General features: G+C 31.3%; 1 protein-coding gene across 6 annotated transcripts; it reads right to left on the reverse strand.

Annotated features, from left to right (window-relative positions):
• Positions 1-812: 812 nt before the first annotated feature.
• LOC130812765 (ABC transporter G family member 39-like) lies at positions 813-20,383 on the reverse strand. Of its 6 annotated transcripts, none has more exons than XM_057678355.1 (19): positions 20,152-20,383; positions 17,549-17,669; positions 15,648-15,736; positions 11,070-11,154; positions 10,505-10,795; positions 10,319-10,409; positions 8,142-9,042; positions 7,030-7,190; positions 6,700-6,803; positions 6,445-6,610; positions 6,044-6,174; positions 5,097-5,429; positions 4,277-4,567; positions 4,032-4,115; positions 3,639-3,772; positions 2,798-3,025; positions 2,520-2,691; positions 1,640-1,894; positions 813-1,520 (listed from the first exon to the last, which is right to left on the reverse strand). In XM_057678355.1, exons 1-19 carry the CDS (start codon positions 20,271-20,273, stop codon positions 1,251-1,253), a joined length of 4,029 nt encoding a protein of 1,342 aa, XP_057534338.1. In that variant the 5' UTR covers positions 20,274-20,383; the 3' UTR covers positions 813-1,250. The 6 variants fall into 6 exon arrangements, with proteins under 6 accessions (XP_057534338.1, XP_057534337.1, XP_057534340.1 ...); XM_057678354.1 differs by having other exon boundaries at positions 6,044-6,225; XM_057678359.1 differs by lacking the exon at positions 17,549-17,669 and having other exon boundaries at positions 823-1,520; positions 6,044-6,225; positions 20,152-20,239.
• Positions 20,384-20,697: the final 314 nt, after the last annotated feature.

Consider the following 20,697-nt stretch of genomic DNA (forward strand, 5'->3'; position numbering starts at 1 on the left):
TTTGACCATTAATGTTACAACAGCACAAATTCCAAAAGTACAATGCTATTTTGTGGAAACTTTTTAAAGATTTTCTACCACTGGCCTTTTGCAAAAATTTGTGCCTAACATGTAAAATATTTCTTTTTAAAATTAATATTGTAATTTGGAAAGAGCAAGCCAAAAATACAATCTAAAAATATAAAGTAGTAAATTTAATAAAGCAAGTTATTTATTAATGACTTTTAGAGATAAATACAACTTCTATGGGGACAGTGTCATTCCAGGAATTGTATAGGCCCTAGACAAATTGAAAGAGGTGAAGAGTCGATTCTGAATTTAAACGGATGTTTGGAAAAATAATAAAGATAGATCCTATATATTATAATTAGCATTAAAAACGTAAACGTATTATATAATTCTTATGATAAAAGAACTACTCATAAATTACAAATTTTTAAGTATGTACTTCCATTAACTAGCATTTTTTAATTTTAGGGCCATTTTTAATTCTAGACCCTAGGCAAATGTATACCTTGCCTATGATTAGAAACGGCTCGGAAACAAAAACTAGTAAATTCAATATAATGAAGAAAAAATATATAATTTAAATAAAGTTTGAGTTTTCCTTCATTCACGCATCAGGCATCACGCCATAGCATTTTAAAGCTAAATCCATAGTAGAACCTTTGTTTGTTCTATTGCATCATTTCAATTTTTGCATGAGAGCTTTTAAATAAAAATAATATACTACTTTCTATTCAGTCTAAGCGTCCCATTTAATTTTTCATATTTATCGAGATAACATTTTAACCCTTAACATCTCAAATTATTCTTAATTAAAAATTTAAAAAATTAATATTAATAATTCTTGTATTAAGACGGATCAAACAAGATCCCACATGACTATGTTTTAACATATAGATTAAGAGTAAAATACAAATAAAGAGTCATAAGTGAATAGTGCTAAAAATAAATGGACAATTAGGCTGAATAGGAGGAGGTACCAGTTAGTAATTAAAAAATTACAAAAAGTAAAATATAAGGTGAATAATATGTGCAAGAGTAATATTGTTGAAATAAAAGGGAAAATAGGAGTAAGCAATTTGATAAGAATCAATCAACAAAGCATTTGAGCACCCATTACACATTTATTTATACAGTTGTAGGAATAATGTATACTACTTCTACGATTTACTACATTTTATTAGCCAATGCCAATTTAGCGGCCAACACCAAGAAGATTTTTAGAGGCTCCCACCAAGGCGATATTACCTTTTTTGGAAATTGAGGAAGTTGATACCACAGACAAAAACAAAGGAAAAGAGAAAAACCCAAAAAACATGTGCAATAACTACAAAGGGCAGAAAGTTATCGTCATAATCAAATACTTGTTTCAAAAAGAACTTCAAAGGTACATTACCCACTTCTGGTACTTCGAGTAAAGAATCCTTGTCACATACTTGAGAACACACCAAACCGTGCATAGTCCATGAAACCGGTGAAGCCCAATAGTACCACCTCCACCATATCGGAATTTGCTGCATTTGCAAACATTTAATGGGGCGTATTTTTTTAGGAATATGAATCAATTTATCGACCATTTTATCACAATAGTTAATAGCAAATAAATGGAAGCCCAAAATAAAGAGGAACATACCGTTTTCGGAAGAAAAAATCCGGCAAATAGATTCCATAAGGTAAGAAAGAAACACATTAAAATGGAAGAAAATTCAGGACGTGGTGTCAATGAAACAAGCATCATCCCGAATGTAGTATAATAGGTGAAGCACATAAATATGAAGTAGTAGAAGAGCAAGAATTTCCCAATTGTCCACTCGTATCCAATCATCGAGTATAAGAGTACACAATACACTACATTCACTATTGCAAGGTACATTGCCTCTATAGCCAACTGCATGACAAAAACACAAGTCAAGTCCCATAATTTACATCTTATTGTTATAGTATACTACAGTATCCCACTCATTTTGTTACATTCTAACGATAGAATGTAGCAAAAAGAGCAGTGTGGAGGGAGTATTTAGTAATACGTACATCGTCAAATAGACATTAACACCAAATAGAGTTATCAGTCATATCTAAACAATAACTTTTTGATACACAATAGTAAGATTTGAGGAACGGAAATCGGAGAAACTGTGGGTTAGATCTAGGATCTTGATATATACCATCTTTAGGGTTTTGTATAAAGCTTGAAAAATACTTCATTTCCTACTTTTACCAATAATATCATAATTTGTATGTATGATTAAGCTAGTAAATATCAAAGGTTTTTCTGAATGTTTTGTGTATATTTTGCAACTGTTTAAGAATCAATTCTCGTCAATTCTGTTTTACTTAAATGACATTATTTTAATTATTTCGTTGCATTTACTCCTTTTACTTTAGTAACCTTTTTTATACTTTATATAATTATATTAAGATAATGGTTAAATTTTAAGACTAAAAATATATATAATAGCCTAATACTTGCAAGGAGACATTGAAGAACGAAAAGCAAAGTTCAATAGTATTACCTGAGCCAATGCAAAAGGTAAAGCCGAGTACATCATTGCTGCCTTTTCACGGTAATAAGTTGTTCTTTCATTTGCAGCAATCATTTGAACATTAAAAGCATTACATCCTCCAAGAAATAGTAGAGCGGAAAATAAAATCCCGAATTGGTTCAGCAATTCTTGTTGGTTGGCTCTGTCGATAAATATTTTTATAGAAGAATGATATACATTTTCATAATTAAGAAAATATAATGATAAACTTTAATATATAAAATGAAGAAACATGAATGTATACTTACAGTTTACTTCCTTTGTTCCAGAATATAAGGCCAAGGAGAACTCCAAGAGCTATTGTCAAGAAGAATCGCACAAGACTATATGATCGATTTTTCCAATAAGATTTGTATTGCTTCCAAAAACATGCTTTGAATTGAATGATGAATGGTTGAGAGTATTTTGTTGAGAAGCAAAGATCCTCAGAGTCAAGGGATGGAATGCTTAGCTCTTTTATAATTTCTTGATTTTTCCTGCCAAAAACATTTCATGAATAAATATCTCTTACTTCTACCCAAATTATAAATTACAACCTCCAATTTTTTGTAAGTCAATATTTTTATTTTATACATTTGTTCGGTCCACTTCATAATTTCTTTAAAACTTTTGTTTCATGTTTTTGCCCAAATTCTTTCTATTTTTTAATTCTTCCGACACTTTTCCTATTTAAAACTCTAAATGAAAATAGTATCAGCCTTATATACTTTTCTTGGTGTTTCATAAATGTCTTATAGGTCAGTTTGTTGGTTGACTTTTGGCTTATTGATTGGACAAACAATAAAATAGACTTATATGGTAAATGTTTTTTAAGTCAACATAAAAAGCTACAACAAATAGCTTCATTCATCGTTTGTGGCCCACTTTTACTTTACAAAATAGCCAAAAACCAAAACTAATTTTACCAAACATCTAACAAAAAAGGCCAATGCTAGCACGTGGGCAAACAAATCGACCAAACCAAACAACAAACAATACCAAACACCCCTTAATATTTGAAACTACAATACCATGGACTAAAAAATCAGAGGTAGTAAGTTATGTAAAGAAATTACAGAAATGAACATGGTATAAGTTACAGAAATGTACCGATAGAGTTCAGAATCAACATAAATGTTAGCAAAATCCACATTCAACTGAGACTCCATCATAGGATCTGTAATATCAAGTATCCATGTAGCAGGATTGTAACCATCTTTGATTTTTGGAACTCCAGGAATGGCCTAAGATAGAAAATCACATTCAATATTAATTTTTGGATTTTCTATATCTTACCTCTATATTTTCTAAATTTCTACATGAGTTGGGAATGCAAATAAATCTAGTAAGTCCAGTAAAAATGTAAATTATATATATATATATATATATATATATATATATATATATATATATATATATATATATATATATATATATATATGCGCAGTTGTGCACTCTATTCGAATTTGAGTGTCTAAAACAACTCTAAATTGAACCACTTACTTCAAAGTATTGAATGAGCGTATGACAATTATTACCAAGTGATCCTGCATAAATGATTTCTCCTCCCCTCTTCATTAATAGGAGCTGCAACATGAAAGACAACCATAAAATGCACAATTATTATATTAGAATTCGCCAAAAATTATCTTATTCTAATTTTATTTCTAAAAAGAAACACTTAATAATAAATAATTAATTGATAACGGTCATTTTTAACAACTAGAAAGGCGAAGCTTGAGACTAACCTCATCAAAAGCCTCAAAAATTTGAATGCTGGGCTGATGAATAGTGCATACAACAGTTTTACCAGAGTTTACAGCATTTCGAATAGTACGCATGACAATGGCTGCAGCTCTAGCATCAAGTCCAGATGTTGGCTCATCCATGAATATAATCGATGGGTTAGCTACCAACTCAACTGCTATGGTCAATCTCTTCCTTTGTTCAGTTGAAAGCCCATTCACCCTTGGTAAGCCAACAATTCTATCCCTTATTGGCTGAAGTTCCATTAAATTCATTACTTCTTCCACAAACATCTATGAATAACAATAATTCACAATAGCATACTCAATTGATTGACTTGATAACAAAAGTCAAAAACAAACAACAATAACAAAGTCATGAAAGCTTTAGGAGGTGTTTGGTTTTCGAATAAACATTTTAAAAAACGATTGTTCTAAAGTTCTATTGTTTTGAAAATGGATTTAAAATGAAAAAACTAGAGAAGAAAAGTGTTTACAATTCTTCATTTGATAACTATTTCACCCCAAAATTCGAAGGAACCTAAGTTTCCTCCGCCACTAATTGCGAACATCTTCCTTTCTACCTACTTCATAATACTCCAATCAAATGAAATGAAAAAAAAACTACTAAATGGATTTTCGATTAGAAATAGTTTTAAGATAATTATTTTGCATGAAAAATCTGTTCTTTCAAACCAAACACCTTTTTAATTTCAAGAGTTGCGATCAACTACTTGACGTTTTGAACCATAAGTCGATAACAGATCAATGTAAATGATTGTCATCAATTGTTATACAATAAGAATGCATGTAAGAAACAAACATTTCGTGTTTTGAAGCCAATGTTTGGAGGAAGACGCAGCCAAGCTGAGTATAGAAGAGAATCATAAACAGTTACATAAGGAGAGTGGATATCAACTTGTTCACAATATCCGCATATTCTGGCAAAAGTTACTTGGTCCTTTGGATAACCGGATACCTTGATGCTACCTTCAATATATCCACTTGTCTTTTTACCAGCCAAAACATCCAATAGAGTGGTTTTTCCAGCACCAGTTATACCTAACAATGCAGTCAATACTCCTGGGCGAAAAGCACCACTCACATCTTTTAATAACTTTAAGTGATCTTCTTTAAAACCCAACGTTTTCATTTCCTGTAGCATAGAAAAATAAATCTATATGTATCAGTTCCAATGGTCGTCCTTAGAGATACTCTTTCTCTATCTGTTTCGGTTTTACAGTATTTATATATATGAAAAAGTTTTTATAGCTTTTTTAATAAACTTTTTAACAAGTATGGAAGTCGGACTTCGAGTCCACTAGGATGGGTATTCGGTAAAAACCATGAATTCGCCCAATTTAAAATGGGTCAATTCTGCCATCTTCGACAAAGGAGCCGACTTTTAATAGGGCAATGGGCTTTGGCGTGCCAGATAGTTTTTTAAAAAATACATTGAATTTTAATGGTTCAATCTATCTTACAAAAGAACAAAGAAAATAACGGGCCAAGTCAGATCTGGTCAAACAAGCTGTTGACTAGGCTGACCTGTTAAAACTTTGCCCAACATAGTCCAGTTTGACTTGTTAAGAAGCCACCCACCCTGATCCTAACTCACCCCATTGAGTAGGTATAGTCTAGATCTAGCCATACTATAATTCTCTCATAGAAAGAGCACCTACAAGCCTACAGCTGTATATTACATATAACAGGGGAAAAAAATAACAGAGAACTCAAAAAGTAAATGGTGGTTAAAAAACGAACACTTACATGTGGTGTATCAACGTAATAGTTAATGTGGTTAAAGGTGACAGAAAGAGGTCGAAAAGGCAAACAAAGTGGAGCATCTTGCATAGTTGAATGGCTTAGTGTGGAAGAGTCATCACAGCTAAAAACATTTCCTGGTGATATGTTATGATCATCTTCCACTATAGACTTTGAATCACTAATAGCTGAAGAAATGCTAAACAAGATAAACATTAATAGCAATTTATAAATCACTCGCTAGTGTGCAGTAAACCATACTTATGGTGTATCCAAGGCCATTTTATAGACATTTGGAACTCTACCTCTTACTATGTATACTATTTAGTAAAATAACCATTTAGTGACACATTTGGATGTACCATAAAAAGTAATAGGCGATAAGAGTTAAGCTAAAGAATTCATACGATTCAAGTATGTCAATGCTATTGTATAAATGACATTGAAGATAAGAGAAAACCCAAGCAACGCTCCAATGCTTATCCAAAACCAATACTGATGATTGAAAAGGCCTCTTGATACTATGACGACTTCACCAATAGTTTTTTCTTTAATTCTGGGATCTGTATTAGGCTTCAGTAGCAAACCATTCACAATCAATCACTAACTTAGCAAATTGATATAGTTGAAATAAAAAAATTGGTTTGTGAGAGGGAACTTACAATGCTCCACCTTTTGTCAAGAAATTCATTAATGACCAAAGCATGCTGTCCATACATTATAGGCGAAAGGTAGTATGCCCACATCATCCATGGAGCAATAGCATCTATTATAGACGTTAAAGGAGAAAATTATACAAACTATCTCATTTACATTTCTTTAGCACTTTATCCTCTTACCCCCTTATTAATAGTCGAACAGCCTACTTATATCGGAAGACATAGTTACATGTCAATACCCTAAATGAGATTTAGAAGATCAAGGATACACACGATTTTACCATTGTCAATTAAGAAGCAAAGCTAATGGATCAAATGTTTTTTGGAACACACCTTTTTCAATGATGAAACCACTTAGGACAAAAGTAAGTAGCAATAAAATCATTCCCATAGTGTTGGCAATAACAAGGGTTCTTCCCAAGGCACTAACACATCTAAAAAGTGATAGAGCCACTTGATGGATGCAGAAGAAAGTAAGCCACTGATAGGCAAACCTAATCAAAAATACAAGTCAGATAACACAAAACACAACATAAATCTTCCTAATTGCTAAATCTGGTATTCAGAAACAACTTTATGATCTTAGACTTTTGGTTAATCAATTAGTTGTTCCTCTCTTTTTATAATAAAAAAGGCTTAGCATGCAATTATTTTGTCTTAAGTAACCATGATATCAAATTTGTAGTTTGGACTACTTAGTCCTGTTCAAATTTTACTTGAAATAGTATTCAATAAACATAAGTTGATTCATCGGCTTGGTAAAAATAAATTTGGTATGAAAAAATAAGTCCAACTAGATGGACAAAGTAAGAAATAAGATGAATGGAACAAGCATTAAATATTAGTATGATAAAAATTATAGAAGTTGTATGGAAACATTAGAAGAAAAAAAAGATAATTTCCAATATGTATAAATAATCCTGATTATTTTCAAAATTTCTTGAATATCTCAATAAAACTTATTTTATAAAGCATTTCATTAACATTCTATCACCCAAATATCATTTTGTGGCTTCAATTTGGACAAGATTTGAATATCATTGCAAACCATGTCTATTATTTCGATTGGGCCCTAGATTTATACTTCGTTGGTTTCAAATTATAATGGGCTAAAGTAAAATGGTTCATTAAATCACATACACTTCATATGAAGTTACACATGACGTTTGCTACCAAGGGTTAATAGGAAATAACCTTTTTGTTAATTTTATCATTAACAAGGTTAAGGTTGCGTACATTCGACCTTCCCAAACCCTACCCTAGGTGGAAGCCACTGAATGTCATTGGGGTAATAGAATGCAGTTGACTTCTTCTTGTTGTTGTTGCAAACCATGTACGTTAGATGTGTAACCTTAATATATATGCTAGTTAATTTTTTTTAGTCAAATAATTACATATCTAGCATTAGTGCTATGAGGAGAAATGGATAGAATAAATGCATTTACCTGGTGGCAACAGGAGAGTAGCCAATTGTGAAATACGTAATAATAGTCCACAATCCTGATTCAATGAGTGATGAAGGGATACTAAGGATCCAAACAGGAAGCACATAAGCCCATCCAGGATAAAATAGGAGATCCCTTTGTTTAAAATAAATTGGGAGCCTCATTATTGCTAAATTAGTTTCTGTCATTCCATTCAGCACAAAATTTGCAAGACCGAAAAATAGAGCAGCAATATACTTTTCACCATCGATCACTGAGTTATGGTGCATCCTAGTTCTATAGAATGCACTCATAGTCACGATTGCGATGATCATTACTTGGACACTTTTAAAAATGTAAAGCAAACAATTCCGCTTCATTAATAACCATTCCCTTGAGAAACATGTCTTAAGAAGTTCCTTGTTGGTGATGCCATACTTTTCTTTAACCAAAGCAAGAGGATGAACTTCATCCTTGGCATATAATGTCTTAAGATCATGTCCTAGCTTCTGTCCAACATGGAAAGATTGAAACTTCTCAGCAAGTTCAGCAACAGAAATATATTGATAGGAAATTTGGTTCTTGAACCAGTATTGCTGTTGATCTGTTTTAGAGGTTACTTCTTGAAGAAAATCTGCTACTCCTTTCCTTGCTGGGCACTTAAAGCCCACATTTTCAAAGAATTCTAGAACCTGATCGCATGGACCTTGGTACACTATTTGTCCATCTGAAAGTAGTATTACATCATCAAAAAGTTCAAAGATTTCTGGTGTAGGTTGTAACAAAGAGATTATAGTTGTCATGTCCATTATCTGAACCATTTCTCTTATACACTTGCATATTTGGAAAGCCGTTGAGCTATCTAGTCCTGTTGATATTTCATCCAATAACAATAATTTTGCAGGTGCAACCAACATTTCACCTGTATAAACAATCAAAAAAGTGTCATTAGTTCAGAATTTTTTCAATCACTCATTCTACTATGAGTTTTGTGTAACCAATTACCAATATATAACTTTTATTATTAGTAAATTAGTATATATCAATGTTACACGAAACAAAATTCGATCCAATACAAGAAACGTTAATTTAGTGTTTCGGAAACTTAGGAAGTGAACTTTGATTCAATAGAATTTATAATAGGGTTATGATGCTGTCCAAATACATTGATATAAGTACGAAATATAACCAGAGCACTAATCATAAATCAAATTAGTAGAATATAATATTACCATAATATTAAAAGAGAAAAAAGAGAAGTTTTCCTATCGTGATACAAATGAGAGACGAGGAACATTAATTTAGTGTTTCAAATCGCATTTCCAGACAGGCTCGAAAAGCGGTAAAGGGATAAAGTTTAGCGTTTCGTGCTTCAACTATATTTTATAAAAGTTATTATTAGCTCATATTTTAAATTGGAATTAAAGCTTTATACTCCCTCTGTCCTATTCAATCTGCAGCGTTTTCCATTTTGATCTGTCCCAGTGTAACATGTTTCGCCGGTTAATCCGCTTTTTGAATTTGCAATTCGCTTAAAATGACCCTAAAATAGCCCAAAACCAACTATAATTCGCTTTTTTTTATTCGTAATTCGCAAGGAGATTAGTGAATCATGTGACAATGGTCCGTCCCACTTGATTTGCATCATTTCTAATTTTGGACAATGGCTCACAACTTTCTTTTAATCTCATCCATACATTTTAACACTCTTTTAATTTCATCCACATAATTCATTCTCTCTCTTCATTTATTACCACTTTCTTAAAATTTATCATCTTTCTCTTTTATGCAAATCAAAAAGGACAGATGAGTAGTTCTTTGGTTTTAGATACGATAGTAAGATGACTTAATCAATTGCATTTCTTATTTTTGCAAAATTTTAGATGATATTTACACTCAAAGGACATAAAGAAATAACTTTTTTGTTATTATGAATGCGTACATTTGACCCTTAAATTATGTATACACAGCAATAATGACATTGTTGTATTTTTATATATCATAAAAACTAACGGATAATTTTTGTTAACAAATGTACCCCAATTGCACTCTTTAGCATTTTATACATTAGTTTATGTTTTAGAATATTCCAAATGAGGAGTCTACATACCCATCCAACAAGTCAAATGGAACAACTAAATAGAGCACATAGGGGGTGCATAGATCATTTATTATTCTACCAAGTACATGGAACTTACCAATGGTGAGACGCTTCTTTTCACCACCGGAAATACCTCTTCTCAAATCATCACCCACCAAAGTATCAGCACATAAATCCAAGCCGAGTATCTATCAAAGCAAAGTAAAGCAATGATAAATTTTCATTCCAATTGGATAGTTAAGAATTCTTGATAAGTTAACCGTTAAAAAAGATGATCACTAACCTTCAACATGTATTCTATGACTAGGCTTATTTCTTCATCTTTGGTAGCTAATCTTTCAAGGAATGAATCCACTTCAGAAGATGGTGAAAATCCTAGTTGTTTTTCACGCTTTAAAAGTTCTTGTAGCAGATTATCCCTACTGCCTACCCCCAAGCACTGCGTTGAAAATTTTAGCGTCTCTCTTACTGTCATTTCTCCATAATGAAGATCATTCTGACTAACATACGCACAAGTTCTTCCAGGCACAAATTCATTCAGCTCGTGCCCACAATAAGTTATCCTTCCGCTTACCTATATATACACACAGATATAAAGCATTTCTAAGGAGGGATGAACGGGAAAACAATTAAATGAAATATAATTTGTCAGAAAACTGCTGTAACAGTTGTAGATAATGCATTATCTTTACTAACAGTTCAAATGTGATTATTGCAAGACACCCATGTTCAAGATAATGCATGCAACTTCAAAAAAATTTATGGGACATAATCACATAAATGAAATCATAAAAAGATGCAGCTGGTGTATATTTCAAACCCATTAATGCTAGAAGAAGAAAATAAACCTTTAGATCACTATCCAGCAACCCTGCAAGTGCTCGCAGAAATGTAGTTTTTCCTGAACTTGGAGGGCCCAGAAGTAATGTCATCCTGAGACAAAAAAAACCACATCACAAACATAATGTAAATCAGTCGTCTTATTATAAATGAATATCTAACTTCGAGTGTTTTGCATTAATCCATAGATGCAGTTAGGGCTATAAGTTAGTCGTAATTGTGTTGAAAAACCTTATATAATTAAACAATAACATAACTTATTATAACGAGAAGTTTACTATATTCTAATTTCTATATAATGTTATTAATTTACAAGTTATGCAGATGGTTCAAGCAATAAGATTGATTTTATAATTTATCATCTTATTTCACACTAAATCCCTTCAGCCATTTAAGTAAATTTAGCACAAACTCTCCTTACACTTGAAGCTAAATATTCCGACTGAAAGGAGGGGTGTACGAGTTCTGAGACCTTGTTTCAAGTTGGTCTAATATCATGTAAAATGACCATCTCAACTAAAAGTTTAAGCTATAATCAAAGCATTAGTATTACTTTATAATCTATCAAATTGATTTACTTGGCTGAGCATAAGATAGGATAGTTCAAAGGGTAAGTCTTGGACATCACTCTTGGATAATCTATCAATCTTAGACGAAACTCTAGGTCAATCTTGTTTATTATTCCAAGTATAAAATCTACCACTGTATTAGAGCTCAAACAAGCCACAAACCAACATTCATCCCCTCCGCCTCTTTGACTAACTTGCCTATCTTTTGTGCCATGCCTTGGCTTTCCATCCAATTTAAATTTCGCCTACTTCCTATAAATTAAGAAAGATTGCTTGAGACACACCAGCCAAAGCAAAGACGAGCACAAGTTCCCTAGAGAACAACTTTTGAATTTTGTTTTCAAGAGTCCAAATAAGCTGATGTTGAGAGTAGATAAGACTTACCTAACTGCCATCAGACCCCTAACAATCTAAAAAACAATGTTATTCGTAGGGAGTATGGGTTTTCTACAACAGCCACTAGATCATTGTAACCTTCTCCCATATCATCATTGCTATCATTATGAATGGTGGCTTCACATTCATCATTGTATTGTACATGTTAAAGTCTTTTAAAGCATCAAAGGTTCGCATTGTAGTGGCAGTGGAAAATCGTAGTGCTTTTCCATGGTGTGTCACCATTTGAAACCCTTTACTGTGAGCATGTAGTAGGGCACTGGGGCTTTTGATTTTAATCAGCATATGTATTGGATTACCGTTCTCCATTAGTCACAAAGACAACGTCCATATTGGTTACATTTGTTACAGATTATAGATTTTCAACACTAGACACTAGATCACCTTATGGTGATTACTAGTATGTCAAATCCATTTCAATGAGCAATCTCGCGAAAGTCAATTTCAACCTATTTAGGATGGGTGAATCCACCAATATGAACTTTACAAGCAAGCAAGCCAACTTAGCGATAAATTTAACCCTAACTCCATCACTCTTAAACTTCACTTGAAAATCATAGCTAGCTTATTTCCCAATGCTCAGCAGTCTACGCTTAAGAATTGAACAATATCAACTCCCTTGCCAATTTGGCCAACTTTGCCTATTTGAAGGTATGCCCAAATCCTTCAAACAAACCCTTCAATAACAATAAATGGAGGGTTTAGTCCAAAGATGTAGCAAATAACATAATTTTTCCAATAAGCAACACAATTCTCCCATAAACAGATTTTGAGGCTGAGGGTTTTCGACTTTTTAGTTAATAGATTCAACATTACGGTTCTAAATTGCGGGTTTTAGCACCAAAATAAAATTAGGAGATTGCATTTAATCGGGGTTTTGGGGATACGGATTTTCCAGAAATAGAAGCCCCACAAAGGGTGGTCAGACCCGCGATTTCCCTAGGGTTTTCCGGGGCGGGGGCGCTCAAACCCACGAGCCGTATTCCAAAGCCAGGCGCCCGACGTGCATGGGGGTTAGAAATCTTACCTGTGCTGTAAATAATTGCGATCAACTGAAAGAGTTGTTTGTTGGGGTTCGATCTTTGAAGAGCTTCCAAATATTTTCGTTGAGGATGGGATTCGAGTTTGTATCATACTCCCTCCGAACCAATCTTTTTTTACGTAAATATCCTTAATTCACACAAGTAATTACGAATATACCCCCATATATCTTACTTATCTAACTATCCTTCACTACTTATCCTTTACTACTTACCCTTTACTACTTACCTTTTTAATGGACCCCACACCATCCTTAATAACCGTGCCCAAGCAAATGGTACATCTAAATTAATTCGGAAGGATTATATGAAAGGAATTGGGAGGGAATTCCTTGAATGTCTGCCATTGATTTAGTTTTCTTGGGTTGAAAGGATAAGATTGGTCATGTGGTTCCTGGCCTTCTTCGGAATGGTGACCGTCCTTCTTTGTCATGGCGGTCGAGGTGGTCGCCGGAGAGCAGAGCCCACGACTGAGCTTTTAGGGAAAAAAGGAAGTTGATCGATGATGATCCCACTCCAGTGTGAAGTGGTTATTGTTTTTTTCCTCTTCTTAGTAAATTTTTATTCAAAATGTTTTTTAGTAAAGTTTAATGGGTATGAATTGTGGTTATTCCAAATTAAATTTTGTAAATATTGTAATCATCTCAATGAGTTTTAGTCAACGAAAATAAAATATTTTTTGACCAAACAATTATTTTTTGATCCTTATTTCAATGTAGTTAATCTAACTTATTTTTCCATTTGTTCTCTTTAAGAATCTAACCTATGCCTATCTCAAACCCTGAGACTCTAAGAATGTTTTTTTTTTCTCCGGATATTTTATAATATAACACTGAGTTTCTTCGAAATTCACCATATACCACACAAAATGTTTTAATTCTCCATATACCATTGAGTTTTCGTCTGTTAGCACAAAATATCATTAATGACAACCGTCGTTAGTGTGCCGTTAGTAGTAAATTATTAATTCACCATATACCATTATTATTTTTTTTTGCGTCAAATACCATTTTCTTTAAAATATAGTCGTTGGAATTGTAATAAACAAAAGAAGTGTCATACAAACTAAGTAGTTAACATTTTGTTCAAAAACAACTTGACACTAAACACTGTTCACCAAAAAAATACCAATATAAACATTGTTTCTGATCAGTTTCTTAACTGCAATACCATGCAATTGTCTTCCAAATTTCAGTGTCGTTTCTTCTCCACACGCCTTCATAACACTACATATAGTACGTTCATTCAGAAAATATATGTTGACCAGCATTCGTGATAGCAGTGAGAGCGCTTTCTCACTGTAACCCTGTTGCGAGCAAGAAGTGATCATCGTAGTCCAAGCAACTATATCCCGCTTGTTTATCCTATCAAAGATTCGTAAAGCACTTTGAAATTCACCAGATTGTGCCTAGAAATACAAAAAATACCACTTTCTACAATCAAATTGTTCCATCTACTTTTGATAATACAAGCATGAACTTGCTTGTCTAGCTCATAATTCAGCCTCTTTCCACACAAAATCAACACACACACACATATATCGTCCCATTTGCTTCAATATCCGACTTTATAAACTCTTAAAAAACCAAATTTTAAATACCCATTTTGCATTGCAGTCCAAAAAGCAACACTTCGTTCAAAGATTTCATCGAACACCTTACGGGCTTCCTCTAACTTCCCAAATCTCAACTACCCATTAATCAAATTATTATCTACAAACACATATACTTTCATTTTACTCTTCAAAATGAAATCATATATCACCTTAATTTCTTTCAATTTAGAACGTGATTGAAGGCAAGAAATCAACCAAAATGGATCACGTTCAACCCTATTACAGACTCATGTTCCGAAAATTCAGCAACTGAGTTTTCAGCTATCGTCAGATTTGACGCAAAAAATGGTATTTGATGCAAAAAAAATAAAATTAATGGTATATGGTGAATTAATAATTTACCACAAACGGCACACTAACGACAGTTGTTGTTAGTGGTATTCTGTGCTAACGGACGAAAACTAAATGGTATATGATGAATTAAAACATTTTATGTGGTATATGGTGAATTTCGAAGAAGTTCAGTGGTATATCATAAAATATCCGGAATTTTTTTTTTTTTTAATTTCAACGATGCTTTAAGCTCATTAATCTCTTTCTTCATTCTTTCCCATCCGTTCTCCTCCCTTCCTCAGCCTAGTAATAGTTCTTTCCTCCTTCATTCGTGTAATGTTAATTACCAAGTTAGTTTGTTAGTATTATGTTATTGTCCATAAATATATAACTTTTTCATTGACCGCCTAATTTGTTAGTTATTCTTGTAACCTACCTATTAAGGTGCATACCACACTTGTATTTTACGTGTTAATGATTAAAAATTGATTTTTTGGGTATTTTAACCTGGTATCAGAGTTTTTATTGTCAATTATTTTAGTTACAAGTATGTATAAATGAAATAATAATGTAGATTAAGTTTATAGATAAGAAAAAAGCAAAAGTATACAATAAATTCATATTATAAAACATAGCAAATTCAAGCATACGAAAATTAATATTTTTAAATGAATAATTAAGTTAAATATTTACCTCGAAGGTCTAACAATGCCACTAACATTCTTGATTATCCTGCACTTCCTTTTATTTGAAGAAACAAGTTGTAACAGCCCAATAGTTGCCTGCCATAATGAGACATTGTGGAAAATTGTCGAGAAAGACAAACCCAAAACAAGTAAATTTAATGGTGTATTTATAATTAATTCCAACTCCCAAATTCATATATGTTTTTATAATTTATCAGTATATACAAAATCATACAATGTACGAAGTTTATTAGCATGGAAACATATAAATATAAATTATAAAGAAAGACGCAATTGCACTTAGAGTTATCAAATTATAATTTTAATAAAATGTAAGTTTTGATTCCACATAATCCAATAATTCATTCATTTTCAACAAACTTAAAATGCATAGAGCTTTTAGAACATATCATTTGTCATTTTCCAAAAAAAATTAATAATATGAATAGTGTCGAAAATTTTTAAATTCGATAAAATAGTTTATATTGTAAAAGATATGCATTGTTATATAAAATAGTTTATAGTTTATAACTAAATATAAAATAGTGGCAACAAAATCATGCATCACTATGTAAAGTTTTCAAAAAAAATTACGTATTTGATAAAAACTTACCTTTAATACTTAAAATCACAATTAATTTAATAAAAACTTTTTAAATGTCACACAATCACATTTTAAATTGTAAAAATGCTCCATTTGACAAAGCTCTATAAAAACATCATTTGAAATTTTTAAATCTTTTTATAATATTGTATGATATAATATTGTACAATATGATATCATCAACAAACCTACTTTTAATTGGTGGATTAATTCCAATGGTAAATTATAAGTATTATGGAATCGTTCGTAAGGCATTTTTCACATATGTTAAGTGTTATAGTTATAGATACCTAAATAAATAATTCATGTCTTTTTTAGTTATAAGTTGTTATCTTTTTCCTACTATTATATTTTTTAGAGTACAACAATATCTATATAGGATCAGGTCCAATCTGTAAATTTGAACTCAGAGCTAATAATTTTTAGTGGATCCATATACGACTTTAAATTCTATGGATCAGAAATGTTTAGACTCAAACCCAGATACGCCAAATTTGATGGGTCTAGGTACTCTATGATCCGAAACAAGCCTTAATTTGATTTATACTTAACTTTTTACATTTTAAAGGTTTCATTAGGCTGGATATAAGTCTAATTTAAGTCCAAATAAATATATAAATAGGTTTAGAATGATTTTAAATTAATATTGGGTTATATAACATTTTTGGTATAAAGTGAGTCTGACGGGAGTGAGATGGGTAGTAACAGATTTGAGTCTTAAATGGTTCCAAAGAAAAGGGTCGAGAGTCAGGCTGGGTCGAAAGAACTTAGAACTAGACCCATAACCGTTTTTTTTTTGGATTCGAATTCAAACTCAAATTGTAGGGTCTAACAAAATTGGATCGATTCCTAAAATTAGGGTGCAAGTCTAATAAAATTTTGGACCCATGACCATCTTTACACATAGATAAGAGGAAGAGCAAATTAAACTTTCAGTGATAGTAAAAATTAAATCCTTATCACAATTCTCTGCATATATGTTACTCCTTCCTATTCAACACAAGTTTCTTATTTACTCTTTGGATACTATTTATCTCTTACTCTAATTTATGTTTTATTATTAATCTATAAGTTAATACATAGTCAAGTGAGATTTTTTTTGATTCAAATCAATGCAAGGATTTTCAATATTAACTTTTCATAATTTTTAATTATGCACAATTAGAGATATTAAAAATTAAATAAGTGCATTGAATAGAGTTTATAAAGCAATTGGGACACTTACAGTGAATCGGGTGAGTATTAGATTGAAAAAATTTGAAAGTGGGTTGGATAAAGAATAATAGTCCTAAGAAAGATTTTACCTCTAGAAATTTTTTCCTAACATTAAGCAAGGTGGGTAGTGCTCTTTTTGCAACATATGCTTCTCCTTCCACACATAAATGTTCGTATCTAACTTCAATCTTTGGTAATTCGATTCCAACCCTAAATTATGCAAGTTACATATTACAAATGTGCAATGACCAAGATTAGTGTTCGACATGCAAATGATAACATAAACATTTTTTAGCATATATATAAAAGATCAAAGATGGTATATTCTAATATATTTTTACGAAAGTATAAATAGTCCTATTTGAATTTGATATTTTAAATAAAATACTCCTATTGGATTATATATGAATATATGATCAAGACAAATTCAAACCAAAATTTTTAGTACGACTAATAGTCAAACAAAACTCAATATTAATTTTCACTAATTTTTTGTTGAGGTCGCCTTGCTGTAAGAGGACCGAGGACCTTAATCGAATTAGTCCAAATTATTTTAGAAAAATTAGTTTATGTACAAGTGTCAGTTTAAATTTCATTATTTTTTTTTAATGTTTTTTACTAATGCGCTGCTTGTATGGGCTCATTTCGCGGTGATACGGTCTAGTGAAAGACTTGCAACACTTTTTACAATTAAACTTTCAGCTCTTGTTATATGAAATCGTTGCACCATGAGACAGGTCCATATGATTAGCCTAATTCTGTACTAATCACTTTAAAATTCTAGGTTATTACTTCAACATTGAATGTACATGTGTCAGTTGAATAGAAATAGCCTAAACATATGACCGCCTCATTTAAGAATTTGGGTTAAATTTTTATTAAAAATGATAGGGTCAGTTCCCGCCACTCCTACCTAGGATAAATTAAATAACTTGAATCCGAGCAAATTGTCAGATCAATTAATAATCTGAGACAGATGGATCATATATAAGTGATCTTGAGTTTGGATCCAAGCATACTAGGTTAATATGTATGGTCCAAGCTCAATTTTGTTATGCTTCGGTTGATCTGAGTCTACAATTATTTTGAATTAATTAGGATATTTGGTGTTTAGATTGATTTCCGGTCGAAAAATATTATGCTCCAGTTGGTTTATGTGGTTCATATCAATTGAATATATTGATATATTTTGGGTTCATATATATATATAAATGTTTAGATTTGTGCATATTTAATTAATTTATTAAATAATCATCATTATCATCATATTAAGTATATCTCGCTAATAGGAATTATAATTAAGGTCTAGAAAAAGAAGCAAGTCGGCAATTCATACTCATAAAGAAGAGTGCAGCCAAAATGTCTCTCGGCTTGAGAAAGATGCACATATGAGTCAATTCAATTAAATCGACTTATATTAACAATCTAGTTCATTTTTAAGTTGTGCCAGGTCATACTAGAGTATGATAACATCTTTAAATCATAATAAATTTTTTTAGGGTTAAGAGAAACTAAATTACTTTAGTCAATTCAATAATATTTTAAAAATTTTACTAATCAAATTAATACGATTTTAAAAGCCAATAAAAAATTTTTTAGTAAACATACATAATAAAATTTAAACAAATCGTTGTATGAGGCGGTTTCATTAAGACGCTAACATATATAAATTATAAGAAAATATAAATTTCTTATTTTAAGGGTATTTCTCTGAGAGATAATTTCTCGCAATATAAGAGCAAAAGTCATATAACACAAACATAAATATTTTCCAGGAACCGACAATATTTACATACGTGCATAATTAGTGTTTCATAATTTTACAATATACTAATTTAGTAATAATTATTTCAAAGCCAACTAAAATATCTATTTTATAGCTGATAGAGAAAAAAAGCACTTAATAAAAATAAACAAAATAATTAACAATAGACAAAGAACGATACATAGAAGGCGTAAATTTATAGTGATTGGCTTTTAAGTCAACCATTAAAAAAACATAATCTCAACGTTTTTTCACACTAAAATCTCATTCATTGATTTTTCTTAGTTTTAAAAAATGATTATATGCAAATAATATAATCAAAAGTAAATGACTTTTAAATAAACATATATTTGACACAAATTAATAAATATTATTAAGTAATCCCCAATTACCTCAAACTTATTATATATAATTTATAAATTTTTTATTAATTTTATAATAATGATTATTATTACCCGCATAGAAGAGATGAGGGATAGGAAAAAGGAAAGGGACTCGAGTCAAGCGAGAAAATTTCTTCTATGAAGCAAAACCATATAAAAAATACAAGAAAATATGTCATATCCTTTATAGCTATTTTACACAATAACTCTTCAAATGGTCTAGATATATGAATGCAACACTATACTCTCTTTATAGGCGACGTAAATATTGATAAATATTATAAAGGTCTTATACAAATTTAAAATTTATGATTTTTTTCTAATAACTTTGTATCTTTAAACATTTAACATATAGTACATAAGACTTTCAATTTTTTCAGGGCCTTTGCAATCGGACATATTGAACATGCTCAAAATCTTCCCTTAGAAAAAAAATGAGTTTTGAATCCGTCACCTCCCATAATTCAGCTTTTAATCCATAAGAGAAACTAAATATTTACATATAGAGATCAAAAGAAATAGTGTAATATAAAGGGAAACTTACTGTTCGAAGCGCTGCCTTTGTGTACGTAGCAGAATCTCATGATCATTCGCATTTGCAAGCAACTTATCCACCATTTCTTTTTTATTTTTTCTTCCCAGTTTCTCAACGTTCTTACCACTCATTCTGATAAGTGGTAATGAATTCACTTTTTTTTTGTTGTTTGCATTGTTTTCCAAACTGAATATATAAGCAGTAAACACAAGATAGGTGTTATTTCAGGTCATGGGTCGATTTTAGGTTAATTGTTTTGAGTCGATTTAAAATCAAGTTAGTGTCCATATTTATTTTTACATAATTGTAAATTTATTTTAAAGTTGGGTTAAAATCAAATTCGATTACAGATTTGAGTTGATATTAAATCGTCAAATCTATTTAAAACATCTCTAGTTTACTTTTATGGTTTTAAAGAAAACGTGGAACCTCACCCAATAATGTATGTATCTTATAAACTAGATCAATTACATTTGTCCCCATTTATTTAGTATCATTTGTTATTTGGGGTTTTTTTCCACATATTTTGCTTTAATTAAATTTATTTTTGGACAA

This window comes from Amaranthus tricolor, chromosome 5 (genome assembly GCF_026212465.1).
Source record: "Amaranthus tricolor cultivar Red isolate AtriRed21 chromosome 5, ASM2621246v1, whole genome shotgun sequence".
NCBI classification, from domain to species: domain Eukaryota; kingdom Viridiplantae; phylum Streptophyta; class Magnoliopsida; order Caryophyllales; family Amaranthaceae; genus Amaranthus; species Amaranthus tricolor.